Below are 17,463 nucleotides of genomic sequence, written 5' to 3'. Positions count from 1 at the left end.
TGTTTATTACTGGTATTAAAGATTCTAATTTCAATTCAAAATGATAATCTACCAAAGCTTCGTGTTGAAAATTGAAGGTTGTTTCTCACAATTAGATAATGTAGTAGTCCATAAATTTTGTAGAGAATATACAAAAAAATTCTACGCAGTAACAAAACATTGATTTATTAACATCGTATCACACTTCTTATCTCTATAAAAGTATTTTCAGGGTAAAAATAAAGTACACAGAAACTGTTACATAGTCTTTTGTTGCAATAACGTTTCCGAACACGTAAGACACTCATCATAGGTTAAATAAGCATCTAAAGACAATCTCAACAATAGTTTCAACTCGCAATACATTAACATTTTATATCTAGGACAAGATATATTCAATAGAAGAGTTAAAAAGTATTAGTCAAGAAATGTCACACGCCATCAATAAATGTATATACAGTTTATACGTATACTTGTACTAATGAGATGATCCTATATTTTAAGGGCGTGTGTATTTCTTATAGCAAAGTCACATCGGACTATCTGCTGAGCCCACCGAGGGGAATCGATCCCCTCAATTTAGCGTTGTAAATCCTAATACTTACCGCTGTACTAACGGGGACCGATATTTTAAGACAATGTGGTAAGGTTCTTTATGTTAGTTGAAAAGATTCAGAGGAAGGTTTGCTCGGAGGATCCAAGGGATGGACGGGTTACCCTCTGGAATAACTTAACATCTCTAGACTTGTATTACATTCAGTAAAAAGAAGTAACACATAATCATATTGAAGTTCATAAAATCAGGATAGGAAGAGAGGGCACAAGTTTAAGGTTTAGAAAAAATAGGCTAGGCTATTGTTATGACAGTTTCTATTTTTCTAAAATGGTGACTGGTTTGCGGAATGAACTCCATCAAAAGAAGTGGAGAACAACGCTTTGCTGGAGTTTAAGAGGGGAGTCAATAATTTCCCGAAAAGTAAAGTTGGGGGTAAATTTCTTCTTTTTCCCAAAGTTATGTGTGCAAGAATATCCTTGAAAGACCAAATGTTCTCTTACTGTCCGTATATTGTGTTATGTTTGTAACTATTTCTGTATACTTCTTGGTATGAGAAAATATTTTGATACAAAATAAAACATTGTGTGGTACGATGTTAATGTTGTGTCTTTCATGAGTCAATTACCCATTTGAAAGAGTTTTTATTGTTGTAAATATTCCCGTAATTAATATACTGCTTGACATCACAAATGAAAGTGTAGGTCACGTTCAGCAACGCACTGAGATCTCAATATGGAACGATAACTACTCAGCTACTTCCTGTTCATTTTAAAGTAAGAAAGCTAAGAATGAATGAGCTTGAATGAACCCCCAAAAATAAATTATTTTATGCTATTTTTGAACATAGAAAGTTTAAAATATTCACAATATCAAAGTGATAAGTTATTTTCAAAGTTATAATAAAGTTTTAATATGAGAGATGATTCATATGACTAAAGCATCGTTAACTAATCGTTTTGGTGAAGTGCTTAATGATGAAATTTTGTTATAAATCAATTATTAGCCTATTAAAAGTTATTAAAAAGATTTAAATACTTGTGAAAATGGTAAGAAAGAGCTTTATTGTTTCTGTGACATGAAATAAGCCCGAATAAAACCCGAGTTTTATCTTTCAAAAACGTTTGCAATTTTGAAACAAAAAGGCCAACAGTATTGAATTTCTCCCTGCTTATAAAAAAGCTGAAAATATACAAATCACAGCATTTAATAAATTCTCCTATGAATGTGGATATTCCTTGGTGTTATCTAGAACAGCAGTTTCTCTCTTTAAACACTTCAAGATTTCTTGGGGTGAAGAATTTAGACCATATAGTTTTGTTTTTCTTCATTCCTTCTTTTCTGATATCAAAACACCCAGTTTCACTGACTTGCTCAAATTTCTTGATGGTTCTGTTTATCAACAATTTGATCCTCACTATCTTCCTTGACCCCTTTCACATTATCGTGGTTTTGGAACAGGAAAATATAAATGTCTTTAACTCTCTTGGCAATTTCATTGCTAGATGGAAATGGAAGCAGAGCGTCACCGTCAAAGAGTGAGCAGCACGAATGTGAGTTTTGGTCCTTTACATAAACCATCAAGATCTGCATTTCTTCTTGCTTTAATCCACAGCTCTGTGGACAGATAACGCTTGTGCCCCATCTCACCCTCCTGTTCATTTAGCTCTCAGCAAGAATTCAAATATTTTTCAGCTATGATCAAGTTATCGTTTCTAATGCCCAATACCAAGGCACTCATTTCCACAACTTCTTAGAACTCGGCAATTTCTGAAATGAGCCTTTTTTCTTCTTCAAAGGAAAAAAGTCAACGGTAAAAAGATCCATCACAGCATTTACAACAATGATTTTCGATTCCAAAAACATCTTTAGCTTCATAAGCATATAGTTTTATCTAATACGAGTCTCCATAAACAAAAATACTTATTTCCCATATTGAACTTTGCATTGTTTCTAGGGATCGCCGTTTTTAAATGGAGATTTGCGAAACATGCAAACAATTTTATAAGTTCTACAATCATGACATCTGTAAATTTAACGTTCTAATCAGGGACTTTCTCATTCCAACTTTCATTTTCTCTCTTCTCCTATTCAACCTCTTATAATTCTGCTTCACTAGCAGCTTCTCAATGTTTCATCCTTCTCATAAACTGTACCAGTTATAAAAGGTATCAACAACAACCAGATGTGTTCCATGAATGTGGCTCACACCCATAAAACGATCCATCTTTCTCATCACAGAAGCGCCATTAGTAACAGCAGTATTTTTGTTTGCTTTGAATTTCGTGCAAAGCTACACGAGGGCTAACTGCGCTAGCCGCCCCTAATTTAGTAGTGTAAGACTAGAGGGAAGGCAACTAGTCATCACTACCCACCGCCAACTCTTGGGCTACTCTGTTACCAACGAATAGTGAGATTGACCGTCATGTTATAACGCCCCCACGACTAAGAGAGCGAGCATGTTTGGTGTGACAGAAATCCGAGCCCGCGACCAGTAACAACAGTAATGATGTCCTCCTTCAAGTCCAACTCACACTTCAACAGACATTGTTAATGACGACCTGAGCTAGTATGGAAGCTGTCATTTCTGCCAATAGTTCTTATCATACCAAGTTCTTATCATACCAAGTCTATCCTGCAGCATAAATGTTAAGACACGGGTATTTTTTATTTCGCTTAGATGCCCATTCATCCAATGACAAGGAGGATCTATTGCCTGCATCTCAGTTTTACTTTAGTTCAGCCTTCATTTTTTTTTTAAAGCGTTTCTCCAAACAATATGACTATTGCCGTAATGTCTTTCTCTGTTGCAAGCATTTTCATCCTTTCGGCTTTCCATCTATTCTTGATCCTGTGCTGTTCATCAAGATAGCAAAAGGAGTGTAGTCTACTACAGTGAAATTAACATTAGCTCATTCTAAGGAAGTTTGACTGGCCTTTTGAAAGTACGACAAGACTGAAAATTAAGTATCATCAGATGTTAATGGAGAAGGTGCAGAAAAAGTAGCTTAAATAATGTAACTTAAAAACATACACGGTTGCATAAGATACAAAATATTTGTACTACTGAGAATTTATGCTGATGAGAACTAACCTACACGGTTAGCTTGCAAGATGCCCTAGCAAATAACATGGATAGAAGACAAATACATTACTTATGTATAAGCTACATAAATGTTGTAATAAATATATGAATTAACTTCATTTCTATATGACAAACTATAAAAGTAAATTATTTTTATTTACATCCAAGATGTGATTTAAAATTAAATATATGCATATATTTATATATAAGAAGAAAGCTAAACAATTAATAACGCATAAACACTAATTCTTTAGTTTTTATTCAAAATATTTTACCTCTATTATGTACTAAAATAGTTCTTTTATGTTTTTAGGTAAAATTGTCCCATTTGTTGAACTGACAGTAGCTCATGGCTCTATCTTTACCATCCTTGCCATCAGTTTTGAACGTTATTACGCCATATGCAAGCCCCTCCGAGCTGGGTACACGTGCACCAAGATGAGAGCTTTAGTAATCATTGTGAGCGTGTGGATGGTGGCACTGCTAATCACCAGCCCAATTTTAGCCATTGCGGAGTACAGTTATATGGATTATATCGACGATACTAAGGTTCCGGTGTGCTTGACGGTAGCGCAAACAGTTTGGAAAAAGGCTTACTTCATTTTTACCACCATTCTTTTTTTCTGGCTTCCACTGATTGTGCTTTTGGTTGTCTATGGAGTCATCACAAAACAACTGATAATGGACAGGCGGATGCTTCACTCAGGCAGTGATCACTATCAGATGCGAGCTAGAAAGCAAGTGGTTTGGATGTTAGTTGCTGTGGTAACATGTTTCTTTCTTTGCCTGATGCCCTTTAGGACCTTCACTATGTGGGTGATTGTTGTGCCAGCGGACAGAGTCAAGGCTTTAGGCATGGAGAAATATTATATTGTCTTGTATTTTTGTCGTGTAATGCTGTATTTAAACTCCGCTGTTAACCCTATTCTATACAACCTTATCTCTTCCAAGTTCAGGGACGCTTTTATCAATTTGCTGACATGTAAATACCAAAGACGTATCTTACGGCAAGCAACCTTCACGACTACAAGCACCTCTTTGAGTCAACATACCAGCCTAAAAGGACGTTCAGCAAACATTCACAGCTGTTACCTACCCAGATCGTGTGTTGTGAAGGCACATCCTTGTGTGGAAACATACGTCTAATATTAAATATTTTTTTGTGCACGTGTAGGGCTGAAAATTGTGAGAAACTACGCGGAGCGAGCAGGTCGTGTTAAAATTGTGTAGATCAGACTAATCTCATCCTTAAATCGCTCATGTTTAACAGGTCAGGTTGTAGTCTGAGTAATTGAGTAAAAATAACAACAGGGAAAACGGATAAATTTAGCCTGAAGAACGATAGGAAAAAAAGGTAAACAGGGTTGACTACCACGAATAATGTAGGAGAGAGTTACATGCCCTAAAGGATTATGTTGCGCAATGTGAAAATGATGCATCTTGTCTGAATAATTATGTGGAAACAAATGACATGGATATGAGAGAATTCGTAGTTGAGACTGGAAATTTTATAAAGAACACTATAAGACAAGAGAACAATAGTTTATAGCTTAAGAGAATAAAGTGCAATACAAGATTATACTTTAACTTAACTGATTGTTTGGAAGAAATCTACGAAGACGTTATTCAATCTGAAATATATTATATAAACATACACACTGAAAACATAAGGCTAAATCATTATCTTGGGAAAAAAAAATAGACGCTTAGACTGAAGAAAACAATATGCGCAATAATAAGAAAAACGCATAAATTTAGCCTGTAGAACCACAGAAAAAAAGAGCAAATGATATAGGTAAAGCTTCGCCTCAAGGAAACAACAAAGAGTTGTTCACTCTAATAAGCAAAGTTGAACACAACAAAAACACTGTTTACTTTAAAATACATGTGGAAGAACACAGAAAAAAAGTGGATAAATACAACAAATATCAACTAAATAATTACAGAAAGAGAAACAAATACCAGTTAGATATTAAATGTAAGGCTAAGCTAAGCCTTAAGAATTGTGTAAAGGGCATAACAAGATTATGTGAAAGCAAACAAAAAAGTTTAATATGATTGAGATGTAGAATCCAATTTGAATATAGTATACGTTTAAAGATAACGTAGTTGAACCATCAGATAGGAATTAAAGTAATCTTGGAGGACAAAGTAAATGAATTATAACAAAAAATGTTCAATAATTTCAAACAACACATTCTTAGACTTGTGTCATTACTGACTTGCAGTAAGAAGAGTATTATAACAGCATTCAAGTTCGTTTTTTTCTGTTGTAGATTGCTGTCAATGAACCTGTCTCTCAACACAAGGGCTTGTCCAATCATATGACTTACAGCACAAAACATTTATATTTGTCTTTTGAAAGACATCAAGCCAAAACTGAAGTTACCGAAGCTTCTTCATCTTTATGAGTAAAAAGAGTGACAGAGTAGACTGATTTAATATCTTCATCTTAATTATCCCATTAACTTAAGTTTAAGACTATGGGTATTTGAAGAAATATGGAACAGCATTTGAAGTTCCATTTAACAAAAGCCAATAGAATTTGAAGTCTTTAAAATTGTTATTAGAGTTAGTATAATGTTTGATGACAACTGTAATCCTAATTGAGATCATGATTCACCAGCTTTGATTTATATATCGTACAGGTTAGATGTTAAAAAACAAAGGTATACCTTAGGCTAAAGGAACCATCAGAGGACGCAACAAAGCTTTGATTTAGTTTCACTAATAAAAAGCAAATCTGTATTGTACAAAAACAACACCTAGTTTAAAGTAAAGAAATATTAGGGGAAACACAAAGATTTATTATAAAATTAAAGAATTATATTAGAAAACACGAAAAGGTTTATTATAATCCTAAATATCATTTCTGAAACATAATGGAACAAAAAATAGTCTAAAGTATAAGCTATAAAAATTACACAGTCGTATCTTAATATTAGATAGCCCTAAGTAAAGTAATGTTAATCGTAAAACTGTGTTATAACTGAATCGAAGTAATAATTATCCTAGATATATTTATAGATGCAGAAACAAGCCAATATTAATTTTCAAGAGAATAAATAAAAACATAACGGAGAGAATTTCACGCAGTTTTAAATCTTACGTTATGCTTTATCTCCATAATCTGTAAACTTCGTTCACTCACAAACAACAAAGCAAGATTTGGGTTTAGTCCTAAGGCTTCAAATTAATTTCTGAAATTCTAATAATTATTTTACTTTATTTCTGGTACAATTTTTATCAGAGTCATTTTCATTTATATTTGTTGTAAACAAAAGTTGAACTGGTACTGAATTTGCTTGAAACTATGTACAATAGGAAAAGAAACTTACAGTAAGTTTATTATAATAAAGTGCTTATTATTCTGTTTCAATCCTACAAACAACAATCTTACATTTATCTATTTCATTATACTTCGTATATACGTTTGCTTTAGTTTAGTTGTCTTTATCCAACTCTATGTGTATGTCCTTCGTATATACTTTTCTTTTAATTTGGATGTTTTATCTTTGTTTTCCTTTGGGTTTTTCATATGGGTATTCATCTTAGTTGGGCTGCCTTACGTTTATTCACTTCTACGCACTTGATATAGAAGTTTAGGTTAATTTGGCTGTAATATCTTTGTCCACATCTATGTTACTACGCATAGATGTTTGCTTTACGTCGAATGCCTTTGTCTTACCTTTATTCAGTTCCTCATATCTCGTATAGACATTTATCTTAGTTTATCTACCTTTCCTTTATTAGTTTCTATGTACCTTGTATAGACGTTTGCTGAATTGCTTTTACTCATCTCCTATTACTCCATATAAACAATTACTTTAATTTCACTAAACGTCATTCAACTAACTGGTCTTTATTTAGTCAATCAATCTTATAAACCCAAATGGAGTCATAAACGTTGAGTAGTCAAACATGTTAATTAAAATGATAATATATTTAGTAACACATAGTTCCATAAGTATTCTGTTTCGTTATAATATAGTAGATAAATAAATGAACTATTTCTAAGAATGTAACTAGCACTAGTTATAGTTCACAAGAAAAGACAAAGAAAGAGAACTGTAGGTAAGTCATATAAATACATTGGCTTCTTTTTCCGGTCAGGTTTATTTGAAGAAACAGATCAACACCAGTAAAAAAAAGTAACTTATTGGCTTGGACGTCTTACACAGTAAAGACAAAATTCTGTTGGCTTCTGTTTACCACTATAGTTACAGTTCACTTAATTTTGTTATTATAATCGGAGGAGAGGAGGAACACGTTACAACATCAGGTCCTATTTTAGACATGAAGAGCATATAGCAGAATCGGCCCCTCTTTCTAATGAGTCTGTTTATGTGGTATTGAAAACTATGGAAGGAAACACTTTTTATCCAAATATTGTGCCGATTTTCATTCCATTGTTGTACACGTTTTGTGTGTGTGAGTTTGTGTAATGTAAGCACCTAATCGAGTGACTTGTTTCAAATCCTGCTAAACTAGATATTGTTAGTTTTATTAAATTATTAAAGTCTATTTGCATATACAGAACATCGTTTTCGATTTAATGTGAAAAACTAACTCCAAAACAATGAAATTATTTGTTTACATTTCTGTTACTTATTATCAGACACGTCTTACTTGTAATTCAGAGATATAGGGCAGATGTGTTCATTGTAAGAAAAAACAACCTTTACCTTTCGTTTTTTTCCTTTTTGCTTAGCTTTGTGTTTGATAATGTTTATAAAAAGCGATATTTTTTGTTTGCAGTTCATCGCAAAGCTAAACAAAGGACTATCTGTGCTCTGCCAACCATTGGTATTGAAATCTGGTTTCTAGCATTTTAACTCTGCAGACATATCGTTGTGCCACTCGGAGAAAAAGCGATATTCAAACGGAAAAAAAAAAATCATACTTAAACATCAGTAAGAGAAACTGTGTTGGGCTCTACGACTTTGAACAAAGATGTTTGATAGTATCACCGTAGATAACGGTAACATATATTTGGGACTTTCTAAAAACAAATTATGTTTCTTTCAGCTCCCAAACAACTTTATCCTTACTGTGGTTATGCTTGCATTTTTATTAAATATCAAAAGTTAATTAATAAATACAAGATATATGCAACAAGTTAAAAATGTGCACTTATATATCTGATGTTCAGACCCACAAAGTCGAGATAATGAGACAAGTTTTTGTGTTATATTTATTTTATTCTATGAATTAAACATAGTTATATCGTTAACAAAATCTATTTGTTAGTGTATTGTCCTTAAATAGGTATTGTAGGGTTTGAAAAGCTAGTTCAACGAATTTAATTTCAAATTATATAAAACCATTGTCACTTTTAAGGACAAATGTTGAGTTCAGATCTCACGAAGATATGGTGTTTTATTTATGACCTAGAAATGGTAGACACATGGAGAATTTTTAGAAAGTGTTATAAAAAAAAAATTTTTTTCTAGAGTTTAGATAAAGCACGTTGTTACTAGTGTAAAACTTCGAAGAATAAGCATTTTAGACCAAAGAACTTGAAGAAATAACATCTTAAGTTTACAAATATGATTCTCAGCTAGATTATTATTCTTTTTCAGTCAGAAAACCACAATATACTAAATAAATAATTTCCTTGATTACAGTAGTGAGCTTTATTACAATATATCCTAAAATAAATCAATGACTATACATCTGTATGACAGGTCAACCTCTTATTGTAAAGGTCTTATTGTATTTGGTATTAAATCAGGGTAGCTTATCGTTGTATTATGTTTGTGCAATAAATTAAATGTCTGGTAAAATATGAATAATAAAGATTTTTTTCGAAAGTGAAAACTTACACATTATCATTAAAGTTATTCAATCATATCAGTAAGAAACATGCATTACAAGCTTTCCTTTATACATAAATATATACACATCTTGGCCCTTTTTTATATCGGATATTTATATGGTTCACCCACCTACACTAAGTTGGCTATATTTGTACATGTAAAATGTTTTTAACATACCAAATATATACATACATATATACACACATACATATATATACACTGCTGGCCAAAATCTTAAGGCCAATGAACATAAAGAAAAAAATATGCATTTTGCATTGTTAGACTCAACCACTTATTTGAGTAGAGCTTCGAAGGATGAAAATAAGAAAAGGGAAAATAAAAATAAAGAACTATTTTAGCATTCAGTAGGGAAAATGTGAACACTATGAAATTAGCTTAAATACTAGCTGGTCAAAAGTTTAAAACTCTACTGAAACGAAGCGTTAATCGGTAAACACGTAACGAAATTTAGTCATTTGTGTTCAAGCATTAGCGTTGTCAACATCTCCCACTGACATCTTCTGTGTTACATTGGGTAAACACATGGCAAAGGCTAAAAAGTTGACAAAGTTTGAATGTGGAAGAATTGTCGAGCTACAAAAGCAAGGTCTCTCTCAACGTGCCATCGCTGGTGAGATTGGGCGTAGTAAAACTGCTATTGCAAATTTCTTAAAAGACCCTGAGGGTTACGGAACTAGAATTTCAAGTGGTCAGCACAAGAAAATTTCGCCGGCGTTGAGCAGGAGGATTCGACTGGTCGTCCGGCAAGACACCAGCGGATCGTCGAACCATATTAAGGCTCTTACGGATGCAGAATGCAGCTCAAGAACAATAAGACGGCATCTACGAGAGAAAGGCTTTAAAAACCGTAAACGTCTTCAAAGGCCACGGCTCCTCCACACCAGGAAACAGCTCTGTCAAACTTTGTTGAGAAGCACCAAACATGAGACATAGAAAAGAGGACGAAGGTTTTGTTTTCTAATGAGAAAAAAATTTAACCTAGATGGTCCAGATGGCTCTCAACGTTACTAGCACGGTAAGGATATCCCACCAGAAATATTTACTAAACGACAGAGTGGAGGATGTTCCATCATGATCTGGGGTGCTTTCTCCTTTCATGGAACAATGGAGCCTCAGGTTATACAGGGGGGTCAAACAGCTGCTGGCTACATTGGCATGTTGGAGAGAGCATCCTTATTGACTGAAGCTCCTAGCTTGTGTGGAAATGACTGGATCTTTCAGCAGGACAACGCTGCAATCCACAATGCCCGCAGGACAAAGGACTTTTTCATAACGAATAACGTGATTCGTTTGGACCATTCAGCATGTTCGCCCGAACTGAACCCCATTGAAAATGTTTGGGGGTAGACGGCAAGGGAAGTCTACAGAAATAGACATCAGTTCCAAACAATGCATGATCTTCGTAAAGCCATCTTTACCACTTGGAATAACATTACAGCCAGCCTTCTGCAAACGCTTATATCGACCATGCCAAAGTGAATGTTTGAATTTATTCGCAATGACGGCCGTGCAACTCACTACTGAGACCTCTTGTTGGGCATTTCCTACCCTATTTAGGACTTCTTTTTGGTATGGTCTTAAACTTTTGACCAGCTAGTATTTAGGCTAATTTTATAGTGTTCACATTTTCCCTATTAAATGCTAAAAAGTTTTTTTATTTTTATTTTCACTTTTCTTATTTCCATCTTTCGAAGCTCTACTCAAATAAGTGGTTGAGTCTAACAACGCAAAATGCATATTTTTTCTTTATGTTCATTGGCCTTAGGATTTTGGTTAGCAGTGTATATATGATCTTTGTTTTTACAGAAAGCTAAATTTGAAAATTCTAAAAATTTATTGACAAGTCATATACAAAACAATATACATTGAAACACTGTTACAGGTGCATTCTGTATGAAGGGAATACAGGTACTTAAAACTGATGTAATAAATTACAGACATACTCTAACTATTTTTTCCCTCGCAGCTGCTAAATAATGCAAAAATGCTGTTGAGAAAGGTATGTAAATCAATTAAAATAAGCAATTAAATTTTTTGTCTTACAGAGAAAGGGTTAACACTCCAGTGGGTAAAAAGTATGTTTGCTTTTACAATAACATAAACTCAAGAAACTCCACAATAACTGTATTTGTCAGGCCCGGCATGGCCAAGCGTGTTAAGGCGTGCGACTCGTAATCTGAGAGTCGCGGGTTCGAATCCCCGTCGCACCAAACATGCTCACCCTTTCAGCAGTGGGGGCGTTATAATGTACGGTCAATCCCACTATTCGTTGGTAAAAGAGTAGCCTAAGAGTTGGCGGTGGGTGGTGATGACTAGCTTCCTTCCCTTTAGTCTTACACGGCTAATTTAGGGACGGCTAGCACAGATAGCCCTCTAGTAGCTTTGTGTGAAATTCAAAACAAACACACAAACTATATTTGTATCACTAATAGATGAAATAAATTATAATGAACTAATTTCTGATTTTAGTTGTATCTTTAACCACTGTCGTTAGTTTTTAAAAATGACAACATAGTTTCATATTGTACGATATTTCATGTTGTTAAAATTAAACAAAATTCACTTTTGTAGAGTTAACATATTTTAAAAACTAAGAGGCTACTGGTTACTATGCCATATAATTGTTAGTGGACACTGGTAAAATGTAGTGATTTTGTTCTGAACAGAATGACCAAAAACTAGTTTTTGGTGCAAAAGACCTCTCATGAGTGTAGTACTTAATTAATAAACTGTTCAATTGGATTTTTCGGAAGCAAATATTATGTAATATTTGTATGTAGATCTGACTATTCGATTAGGTAATGCTGTTACCATGTGGACTGGTTATTAAAGATAGTAAGTGTCAATTATTACTTGTGTATTGTCTATTGACTGATATTATTACATCTACTATTGGTTTTAAGTAATGTTGTTAGTTAGTGGACTGGTTATTAAGCTCAGTAAGGTTGGTTGCTTCGTGTATTGTGTTTATTGGCTAACATGTTTGTCAAGTGACTAACATTTAGTGGTGAGGAATAAAGTAACCAGGCTTTGGCTATAAAAATCACATAATTATAATTGATTATAGTGTTAATTAAATATGTTTCTATTCAAACAGTTCTATATAGAATACAGAAAAGTTCAATTTTATGTTAAAATGCGTATTATTTTGGGATTTTAATAATGAATGTAAACAAACGAATCAAGCAGAAATACATTCATGCGTTTAATGTACAGATAGTTTATTTAGACATTATATCTTCAGCGGTTAAATTCGAGAAAAATATCGAGCAAAACAGAAATATACAGCTATCTCAAATGTTATTTTTACATAAATATTGTCACTACACTTGTTGATTCTTTCTTAGTTTGTTTCTAGGTTTTGAACATGTCTATCTAAAGAGTCATTTAATCTATGTATAACCGTCCTTAATTTTTAACTGATAAACTGGACTAGAGGGACGACAACTAGTCAACAGCACTCGACACCCATTCTTGGACTACCCTTGTCTGACCAAGTAGTGGGATTTGAGCGTCACGCTTATAGCGCACCCACAGCTTCAGAGTGCAGAGCACGTTTTTACATCAACCATCAAATTCACAGTCCGAGCCCGCTACCCAATAGCACAACTCGACTTAAGATAAGTCAAAGTAAAGTACATTGCAAATCAAATGTGGATAAAAGTTACCATTTTATTTTTTACTCGACTTGTTGACTTTTCTAAACCCGGTCCTGGCTTGAAAGTGAATACTAACTCACGAATGTAAACTTTGGTTTGCAGAGTAAATCTTTATTAGGGTTATTTGTGGACGTATGTTAAGCCTTCTTTACTGGGTAAAAATTGTAACTGTGCCAATATGTTTGTTTTGGGTGTTTCGCCATAAATTTTATTACTGAAGTAGAAAAATAAATGTTGCGTACTCTTGTTTGTTTTCATAGCTCAAGACCTTTACAAAAACATAATACTTAAACCCTCGACAATTCTAATTGTATGCATAGAAATATTTAGTTTAAAAGTCATTCTAATCTTTTAATAATCTTTCGTTTGAAAGTATTGTATTTTTTTACTTTTTTATATTATCGCGGGCAGTGCTCTTTAATTAAAAGCAGACTAAGACTCCTTTTTCTCAAATGAAGAAAAAAATTCTAAAGATTACATTTCGTAATCGTATAGTTATCATAATTAATTTCGTTGTAATCAATCAATATCGAAATTATGATGAAACTTTCTTGCCAGATATAAAAATAATTTAAGTGGAAAAACACGAAAATGTGATATCGTATTAAGATGCGGTAAGCTTAACACTGGTAAACGTAGATACACTTGGTTATTTTTTAGGCCTAACCAGGAATAAAATATGCCAGCCTGTTTAAACTGTATTAGGGAATTCGCCCTAATACGTATTTCTTATCAACTAACCTAAAATAACAACCACTCATAAATTAAATATAAATAAAATAATCCAACACGAAAAAAGTTTTGGTTTGAATTTCGCGCAAAGCTACTCGAGGGCAATTTCTGCTAGCCGTCCTTAATTTAGCAGTGTAAGACTATAGGGAAGGCAGCTAGACATCACCACCCACCGCTAACTCTTGGGCTACTCTTTTACCCACGAATAGTGGGTTTGACCGTAACATTATAACGCTTCCACGGATGAAAGAGCGAGTATTTCTGATGTGACGGGAATTCGAACCTCTGACCCTCGGATTACGAGTCGAGCGCCTTAACCACCTGGCAATGCTGGGACCACTAAAGAAAAAAACTGAACCTTTGTTATAAGAGAATTAAATGAATCTGATCATGTTCAGGTAGCTCAAACAAAACATAAATTTAACAACATTTAGCATTTTGAGTTAAATATTTCAAAGCAGTATCATTTTATACTCAATGATATATATATAAGTCAATACAGAAATTCTTAAGATAATGTGCTGTTTTTTCAGGGTGTTTATTTACCGTGAAATATTTTCTCTAACTATTTGAATGTGTGATTAATTTTGTAAAGATATCCAGAATAACTACACACAACCTTCTCAGAATAAGATTTCAACTTCTTTAAATATTTTACAAGGAAAAACTTTTGTTGTAATTCTATTTTATTTTAAAAACAAACGGTGTAGAAAAACTGGTTCTAAAAATAATCTAAAAAGAGAATTTCTCAGTGATTAAACTGATGCTGTTTTTGTTATATGATCTGAGGCACTAATAAAAATATCATTGTTTAACCAATCAGAAAATGTTTGCAACTCTTTACACATAGTGTTTTTCTCCTTCCTTTCCCATTTAGACTCCGCATGACCAGAAAGTTAAGGTACTCGACTCGTAATTTGAGAGTCGCGGATTCAAATTCCCATCACCAAACATGCTCGCCCTTTCAACCGTGAGGGCGTTATAACGTGATGGTCAATCTCACTCTTCGATTGTAAAAGAGTAGCCCAAGAGTTGGCGGTGGGTGGTAATTACTAGAAGGAAGGCAGCTATCTCTGCATTCTAGCTTAGTATTTGGTTGTTTGTTTTTTTTAATTTCGCGCACGAGGGCTATCTGCAGTGGCTTAGCAGTAATGCTCTTAATACACGACAGTGAATAAAAGTGTTATAAAAGTCACATTCTTAATTTTCGTACTAAAAGAGTAATAAGATGTCCTTGAAATACAGACGCTTTAAAAACTGGTTATGTTTATAGAATGATTGGTAAGGGAGTAAAAACATTGACATTGTGCGAAATTCAAAACAATCCCTCCACTCTTTAGTCAGTTTCTCTTTTTAAAACATTTTCATTGTATCCTTTCAAAGTGACGTGCGCTCCGCACAAATTTAAACCAAAAAATATTTCTTATCCTTGGAATTACAACAATAAGTGAAGCTCGTTTTCGGGTATTAAAAAGAAGTTTAATAAAGTTAGTTTCTTTCTGATATTAGATTAAAAATAATAACAATGAAGTTTGTTTCTTTATGGTCTTAAATCAAGTCGAAAAACGTGATTTCAAATAGGCTTTACTCTCACCTTGACTAGACACTTAGAAGTAAAGCTATTTAGACTATTCGTTAAATTACCGAATACAAGTATTAAAAAGTTACAATATTCCAAGGCAAAAACAGTTGCTCTTGAAATACATTTTTGCGATGTTTTTACCAGACTAAGTTTTTCACAGATTATCCAATCTCCTTTTATTTGTGAACTATAATCCATATTTCACAATCTTTATTCATATATGTCCTATAAAAAAGCTTTCAAAACTTTTCTTAAAATCCTCCTACTATAGAGAAAGAAGAGATATTAGAACTTACTCTACGAGAAACAATTGTAAAGATCAATGAATGTTTACTTCATCTAGACGGAACATCAAACGATGTCACCAGACCTATCATCAAACTTTGTTACATTTCAGTGAGTAAATACTTAATTACACGACAACATGAAAATTTAAAAACTTGTCAAAAAATGAACTTTTTGCCAAATTGAATACAAAACATTACTGTCCAAATTTTTACCAACAGTTTACTCATCGTTTTTAAAGTATATGTCTATCCTTAATATTAACTTTCCAAAAGTTGCAACAAAAGTTATAAGTACAGCGGCCTATTTATCGATTAAGAAATAAAGACGTCATCTAGGGGTTAGAAGTTTAAACGGGTGATAAAAAAAGACTGTGTGTTTATACATTTGAATTTACATATAGAGAGCGAGACGCACACACACACACATATATACGTACCTAGTGTTCTTTATCCCACATTCTCTTGTATATACAACATAAGGAACAACTACGAGCACTTCAACAACTCTTCGTAAGTGCTTATAATGTAATTTTTATAAGCTTGCTTTTATCATTTAACCATTTATATAAATCCTTAGTATTACTCACTTTAGGTGGAACAATTGTCTTTGTACAAGTCTTACCTGCAATGTTTCATGTTGTGAAGATTAAAAACAAATGCGCCTACTGCATGTTTGTTACAAAACAAACAAATAAAAACACTTAGGATAACAAGAAGAAAAATGTTATCCGTTCCTTAACTTTGGTGTTAAGAGTATAAATATTTACAAAAAATGCTAAATATTCTCAGTTCAAACCCCCATAAGTACTACAAACACCACCGTTGCAGTGAAGCTTAAAAAGTAATAAAAAACAGCTGCTGTTAACACAGTTAACACAACTTTCTGAGTGTTAGTAACCACTTTAGTTTAAGATAGCTCAAGCTATCGATGTCATTACTAACTAATTTAAGCCTTCTTGTCGTTCATACGTACAAACATGTATATATGCATGTTTGTATACACAAATAATAAAAAATATGTTTAGCTATAAAATGATGAGGTGATGGCAGTACCAAAGGAAGGCAAACAAGAATATAGGAACGATACAGACACGTATATATCTTCCTTACAGAACTTCCAATATTAACATTTAATGTTACTCTGTAAAGTGAACGAGTAAAATGATTACAAGTTTAACTTGGCGTTAGAAGTTTAAATTGTTAGAAAAAATTACTGTCTGTTTGTTTATTTTCATTTACATATTGAGAGAGACACGCGCACACACACACACACGTATATATATATGTATATCGTATTCTTTACAAAACCTATTTGGGCTTATAGGGTAGATGTGTGCGTGTTTGTGTGTGTATTTTCTCATAGCAAAGCCACATTGGGCTATCTGCTGAGCCCGCTGAGGGGAATCAAACCCCTGATTTTAGCGTTACAAATCAGAGAACTTACCGCTGTAATATGGTTTAAAGTAAAACTCTCTGTAATTGCAGAGTTTCAGCGTTCATATTTACATTATGTCTATAGAGTATTTGGCCATCCCTACATATAGAATCCACTGACTCTGTGATATATTCATTAATAATAGCAGGTCTAACTGTTAAGAATATAAAAATGTTATTTTATTTTCCAAAATGACAGAATCGAGACATAATTTTATTAAAACAAGTTCACTGCATAATAGATATTTTATTTCAAAGTTTCTAAAAAAAATTAACACAATGACTTTAAATCAAGTAAAAAAATTCTATGGT

The 17,463-nt window shown here is 33.2% G+C and overlaps 1 protein-coding gene across 6 annotated transcripts in view; it reads left to right on the top strand.

The window, feature by feature from the left end:
- Positions 1-9,437, top strand: part of LOC143255637 (growth hormone secretagogue receptor type 1-like) — an 83,282-nt gene extending 73,845 nt beyond the window's left edge. For 4 of the 6 annotated variants that reach the window (XM_076511605.1, XM_076511606.1, XM_076511607.1 and 1 more), the window contains exon 3: positions 3,931-9,437. In XM_076511605.1, the coding sequence (XP_076367720.1) occupies positions 3,931-4,763 (833 nt within the window). In that variant the 3' untranslated portion in view covers positions 4,764-9,437. The remainder of the gene's footprint in view (positions 1-3,930) is intronic. The other 2 variants (XR_013030772.1, XR_013030773.1) reach the window with 1 other exon arrangement.
- The last annotated feature ends 8,026 nt before the right edge of the window (positions 9,438-17,463 follow it).

The sequence above is a fragment of the Tachypleus tridentatus genome, chromosome 7 (genome assembly GCF_004210375.1).
Source record: "Tachypleus tridentatus isolate NWPU-2018 chromosome 7, ASM421037v1, whole genome shotgun sequence".
NCBI lineage: Eukaryota > Metazoa > Arthropoda > Merostomata > Xiphosura > Limulidae > Tachypleus > Tachypleus tridentatus.
Note: the sequence above shows the minus strand (reverse complement) of the source record. Positions and strands in the feature narration are given on the sequence as shown.